This window comes from Etheostoma spectabile, chromosome 13, assembly GCF_008692095.1.
Source record: "Etheostoma spectabile isolate EspeVRDwgs_2016 chromosome 13, UIUC_Espe_1.0, whole genome shotgun sequence".
In the NCBI taxonomy this organism is placed as follows: domain Eukaryota; kingdom Metazoa; phylum Chordata; class Actinopteri; order Perciformes; family Percidae; genus Etheostoma; species Etheostoma spectabile.
The window spans coordinates 4,628,379-4,635,210 of record NC_045745.1 but is presented as its reverse complement, the minus strand read 5'-3'; the positions used below and the strand labels follow the sequence as shown (position 1 = coordinate 4,635,210).

At 40.1% G+C, this 6,832-nt stretch overlaps 1 protein-coding gene across 2 annotated transcripts in view; it reads left to right on the top strand.

The window, feature by feature from the left end:
* The first annotated feature begins 3,342 nt into the window (after positions 1 to 3,342).
* Positions 3,343 to 6,832, top strand: part of LOC116700524 (flotillin-2a) — an 18,707-nt gene continuing 15,217 nt past the window's right edge. For both annotated transcript variants that reach the window (XM_032533810.1, XM_032533811.1), the window contains exon 1: positions 3,343 to 3,563. In XM_032533810.1, coding sequence (XP_032389701.1) covers positions 3,515 to 3,563 — 49 coding nt within the window. In that variant the 5' untranslated portion in view covers positions 3,343 to 3,514. The remainder of the gene's footprint in view (positions 3,564 to 6,832) is intronic.

Genomic DNA, 6,832 nt, shown 5'->3' with positions numbered 1-6,832 from the left:
GATAGATAGATATGTATTGATCCCAAAAAAATAGGAAATTACAGTGTTACAGCAGCAAACATACATCAGTCACACAGCACAGAATATAAATAAAAATGAAATACTAGGATACAATATACATACATACAATATACATGACATAATAATAGGAATAGGGATTTAGCGCTATATTAATAAAATTGAATTGAATTGAATAAAAATGTAAGAACAAATATTTGATTAAATACACTACAGGATGGGAAAACAAGATGTGTAACCGCTTGATTAGTATGCTAAATGTACATAAACCAGTTGTGCAGGTTGCATTAGTGCAGTATTAGTATAGTATAATACAGGGGTTCCCAAAACTTTCAGCCCACCACCCCCAAAGTAACGGTGCAAGTGACTAGCGACCCCCCCACTATAAACGTATGTAAACATTATATAACATTATATGTATAAGCACGCACTATAGGCGTGAAAATCAAAGGAGCTGTTCCCTTTTTATTTATTTGCTTGGTTGTATTTTAAATTTAGCCACTAGTTTTATCTTGTGTTAAAATCATGGCTAACATATGCTATTTCTAATCGTTTTTAAATTTTTGTTTTAATTCTGGAAATCAACTTGCGACCCCCCCTCTCTGGCTCGCGACCCCCCTGTGGGTCCCGACCCCCACTTTGGGAATCACTGGTATAATATATAGTAGAGTGCAGTGTTAGTATAGTATAATATATAGTAGAGTGCAGTATTGTGGAGTCTCGGAGTCTCATCTAGAACCCAGTGATGACGTGTTAAAGAGTTTTATTTCCTGTGGTAGGAATGATTTCCTGTAGCGGTCCGTGCTACATCGAAGCTGTCGGAGCCTCTTAGAGAAGGAGCTCCTCTGTTGGACCAGTGTGTGTGTGTGTGTGTGTGTGTGGGGGGGGGGGGTTCAGTGTTCAGTGACATCCTCTCTGTTTGTGTCGCTGGCTGTTGCTACTGTACATTCATTATTTTTACAGTCTATGTAAAAATAAGAGAGTCAAATGAATGATAAATCATTAATGTAGTTCTGGATCATATTAGGACAATTGTATAATATTGCTATTGGTTCAATGGTTTCCTCAGTTGTAGTAGACAGTAGGATATCAGCAGCAGTAGAGATGAACTGGGTTTAATGGAGCAGATTAATTTGAACATATGTGCAATACAAGGTCAAGTAAAAAAACAATACAGTAGAGAATCTTAGAATTCATCATGGGGGCGGCAGAAACTACGCACTATAGCTTAAGTTACAGCCGGGCAATACATTGATATTTTATTTTATCGATATCGTGACATGAAAACAGATATCGTCTTAGATTTTTGATATCATAACATCGTAATATGACATACTGTAAGTGTTCTCTTTCCCTGGTTATGAAGGCTGCATTTCAGCAAAGTGATGGAACTTACTTAAGTGATTTCTGAACTTACCAGACTGTTGTGACTGTTCTATTAATTGGCTTTACCCACTTAGTCATTGTATCCACATTACTGATGAGTATTTCAAAAAGGTATTTGGTTTAAAATATCGTGATATTTGATTTTCTTCATATCGCCCAGCCTTATTTTAAGTGCACTTAGAGATTTTCAGGATACGGTGCCTGACGTTAGCCCATGTTTCCTGCGCTTATGAGAGATCAGGGCTTCAGGAGTACACATGCAGCTCTGCAGAGAACAGCTGGATTTGATTCTACTTCCACTAGGACTGTTTGTGAATGCAGCGTCTAGGTACTGGTGGGGGTGTGGGATATTTACATGCAAGTTGTAGAGGGCCAGGATGTGCTGTGGACCAGGTCTAGTCCCAGTCTATCCCTGCCCTTGTGCTGCAATCCTTGTGATATAACGCAGCAGAAGCAATCACACTCACTCCATCTGTCAGCCACATGGAAATCATGACAACATCACAAGGGCACAGATGTGGAATAGCTGATAAAACCATATGCACCAACAAAGGCCATCATAAATTCAATGAAGCTTAGAGAACTAAAAAAGAGAACTATAAAGAGAACTATAAAGATAATGGTAACAGCCAGTCCTGTACTCTGACTCTGCCGGGGTCAGGGGTCTAACTCTGGACCAGGTTTGTGATTTCTGTGGGTTTCTGTGGATTTCACCCCACCCAGGAGTTTAATCATGCGTAGAGGCAATTGCTAACATCCATTCTCTGAAATTTTGGAATTTTGGAAAGTAGTCATGCACTTTTCTGATTATAGTTTTGACAAAGTCTGGAAAAAAGTTACAGGTTGGGGCACTTCTAATCTGCAGTATCACCCATCAAATATTTTGGTAATGAAGGTCAAAGATTGTAAGTGTGCAGAGTGAATGCATTCACTTGATAAGGGAAGTACAAATATTTAGTATATATAAATATTACGTGGAATATTCTTGCTTTTACTCAGGTGGATGCTACACATCGGTGGTAGTAGAGAGTAGTAATTAATTCCATATAAATGTAATGAATTAGTATTATTATTATTATCACTTGTGAAAATACACACTGATAATCTTAAACTGCTTGTCATGGGGACTTTAGTAATAAAAAGATAGCTAGAGAAATTATAATACTATGATAGGTGACACTGTGAATTTTATGTGCACACATTATAGCACAACGCTAAAGTAACCCTCCTGTTGTCCTCGGGTCAAATCTGACCCCTTTAAAAAATGCCTAAAATATGAAATATGGGTTTCTTTTTAACCAAATTACCACAAAAAATGGATTGGATTCCTTACAACGCTCTTTGCAAATACAACTGATCACTTTCATTCCTCTGATCTTAACTGTTAGTCAAAATGATTCATAATTTCTGCTTTTTTAACTCAACTATCAGGTCTAATTCTATATAAATGATGGTTATTGAACATGAATTCCAAAAAGTAGTAAAACTAGTAAGGTGGTGGTAGTGAAAACAAAAAAAAAGTCTGAAAAAGGGACAAAATTGTCAAAGACAACACAAGGGTTACACGTGTTGTAAGCTGCAGCTATCACAACAATATTTGACATAACACTATATGTGACATGGCTGAGTAGCCTGCCTGCCTACCACACACACACACACACACACACACACACACACACACACACACACACACACACACATTACACATTACATAGCCAGATTCGTGTTTAGGTTAGTTTTCGTGAGAGGACTGTACATTTAAACAACCACGCCTATTTTGTTATATGTTATCCTACACCTCGACTATGGGGGAGGGGTAGAAATGAGGGAGGGGTATCTGATCATGTCATGTGCTGGCAAAATGAGTAAAGAAGTATGGCAGTGTGACCTTCAAAATAAAACCACAACGCGCATTTAAAGCATGTGGACCTTAACATTCCTTTTATTTTGAAAGTCAGAAGCGGAAGCGCTACTCGTTGAGCGACTTTCGAGTTCGGACTAGCCAGAAACGTCGATAATTGAGGTGGAAAAAAAACAACAGTGTGTTTAAAAGTGAAATTGGTGTTGGAAGCGTCGAGTTGGTTTGCATACGTGTTTTTCTGTCGGTAAAATGGGGAACTGCCACACCGTTGGACCGAACGAGGCCCTTGTGGTTTCAGGTACGTTAAGCTAGCTAGCTCGCGCTTTTTGGACGATGCGTAGTTAACGTTACTAACGCTAAATTAGCTCCTTGGGGTCCTCCCTGGCTCGTCGCTTCATGCTTAACCCTGTAAAACATTGAATATACTATATGAACCTGTTATTAACCAATATTTATAGCGTTGTGTCACAAACTAACAATACTGCGAGCCAAAATACGTTCACCATTTGATGTTCTGTACGTCGGAGGCCGATAGGTCCACACACCTTCCCAGAAAGGAAAAAAAAGCATTTCCTCTTAAATTCAAAGTGTTTATGTATCTGGGAAAATCTGTCGAGATATTCACCGTATCGTACTAACGTGTATGCGTTTCTCCTCAGAAATATGTTTTCGTGTCATAATACATCCACCTGTTTTCTCTGCTTAATCTTGGATAGGATATATTGTGTATATTTTACTCGAACCGTGGTGGTCTTGGTAGGATATGGTGGCCCTGACGCAGAAGAAATAGAGCAAAACGTAATTAAATCACATGGAAAGAGCATTCACCATCAACTGATGTTTCTCAGACCTAAAAAAAGGACACACAAGGCTTTTTTTCAAATCTCAGCCCCCCCCCCCCCCCCCCCCCCCCCCCCTCCCAATAAAAACTCAGAGGCCAGGGACCCCCTTAGTGTAAAAGATGTGGTCCCACTGACTGGCATTGGATTTGGATGCTAAATTAATAAAAACAGCTGAGAGTTAAATCACAGCTACTCATTCTATTCATCTTGTGTCTTTTTTGTTGTTGTTGTGAAGTTATAGTGAAATCAAAACTAATTGTAACGTCACTGCATTCTCGATGGATCTCACATGGGTCCTGGCTGGACCTCAGACTTTTAGGAATTACTGACCTTTTGCCTCTTTTTTGAAAATTGTGCCAAATATAAATGTGGTTTAGCAGTGTAGTGCCTGCAGTGTTTCCACCAGGCTTCTGTAACTGAATCTGCCAGGCCAGCTTTCCTGTCACTTGTGATAAACAAAACGAGAATCAGCTTTGGGATTTTCCATTGTGAAACTTTAAAGAGTGTGTCAGACACCACATAGAGGAACGAACGGTGGTGAGTGGGCGCGAGTTGCACATCCTGATTCCAAGACAAAGTAAATCCAGAAATGTCTAAAGAATGTTTTTTTTAAAAGAGGGTGTGTGCCAAAGCACGTGCCTTTTAGGGCCAAAGGCAAAACCTGACAAAACGCCTCCTTATCTGCATGGTAAAAGTAAAGGCTGTAGTTAAGAATACAACCCAGCATCAAGGACTTTGTTTTTAGCTTGTCTTGCTTCTCATTCATTCACATGGAGCCCCCACCCCCTCCACGGTGGAGGGATCAGGAATCTCAGATATGCTGGTAGGCTGGAACCACTGGGGTTATGGTGTGGAGTGCCAAGCATTTCTATAGGTCCTCCGCCTGTTAGCGCTTCAGTTGGCGATGGGTTTTAAATAGTAAAAGCCTGTCTTGCTCACATACCTTCATTAAATCGGCACTTCTAATCTTGAAGGAATTAGCCTCGGTTATGTTTCGACAGAGCATGTCCAAAAATGTATTTTCATAGACATTGTACCTCTGGTTTAAAGAACGCAAAAATGAAAAGGAAATGTATTTCTCAGTTTCCCAAGTAATCGGTTTCCCCTTCCTGCGCCGCACATTGTAATGCTGTTGTTTCCTGTGGGCTATTGCTCAATCTCACCAGGAAAGTACATTATTTGCATCATGCAAAAACTATGAAACGCAAAAGGCTGAGTGAGATTCCTCCTTATAGACTTGACATTTCATAATATGACCCTAAATCTAATCTTTTAATAGTTACCCTGTTGATTGAAATGTTAAAAGACATAATCAACAGCAGTGTGTGAGATGTGGGACATACATACCTTGCTGTAATGTTTGGTTTTTGGGTGGGTATGTGTCAGTAAAGATAGCCCCCCTCCCCCCCTTCTGTCTGTCAGTTAACGTGTGACAGCTGGTTATGTTATGTTGGTGTTATGGAAACCCAGATTAAGTTATCAGACTGAGGCCACTGACTGGGACTGGGTCACCCTACCTTTCTTGCATCTGGGAATGTCTCACATTCCCTAACAAACTATTGTTACTATACATTCTGCAGTGCTGTGTTGAAAGGATGATGGCACGTGACATCAAATTAAAAGATTAAAAATGGCACCAGATAGCGGAGAGGAAGTGCATGTGTTTCAGGAGCAAACATTGTGGGGGCTGTGGTTGGAAGACGCAGTAGTGCTGGTTTTTATGACTATCTGAACAACACATGATCCTCTTCCTAAGAAAGCACTGTCTTATAGATCTTTCTCAATGCCTCCTATGCTACTTTGGGTTTAAAGCCAAATCTGCTGCTACGGTTAGCTACATATAGGCCTGTGTTTTATTATAAATTCCTTCCTTGAAGTGTATAATTTCAAGTTCTTAGTGTGCATGCACACATCAGTTTGCATACAGGACCAACAGGTCTGTAGAGGATGCGGTATCCTCATGCCTCCTCAGCTGATTTTGCACGTTTTAGAACTCAAGTACTTAAAATCAACAACATGCTCTCTAAAAAGTGGCACATAACCACTGGCCCCAGTCTGAAAATGCAATTTCACAGAGCCGCTACATAGAGAGTGTGCTGACTTTTTCTAAAGCTGTGGTTTGGAAACTCTGCAGAGAAAGCAACTGTACAAAATTGCGCTCACTGCCTCAAGAATCATTAATTGTGAACTGGTCCCCTAATACTGTATCTGAAGTCTGTTTTATATAGACCTTAGTGGTCCCTAATACTGTATCTGAAGTCTCTTTTATATAGACATTAGTGGTCCCCAATACTGTATCTGAAGTCTCTTTTATATAGACCTTAGTGGTCCCTAATACTGTATCTGAAGTCCTTTTATATAGACCTTATGGTCCCTAATACTGTATCTGAAGTCTCTTTATTATACCTTAGTGGTCCCTATACTGTATCTGAAGTCTCTTTTATATAGACCTTAGTGGTCCCCTAATACTGTATCTGAAGTCTCTTTTATATAGACCTTAGTGGTCTCCCTAATACTGATCTGAGTCTCTTTTATATAGACCTCAGTGGTCCCTAATACTGTATCTGAAGTCTCTTTTATGAGCTTTCCTTAGCATGTGCAATTTCTGAGTTTGTAGCTTTTCAGGAGGGGGGGGCAAGGTGGAGGCTGGGCGTGTGACCTTGCCCCTTGTGACCACCTAGGGGCCAAGATTCCTGATCGGCCCATCTGAGCTTTCATTTTCTCA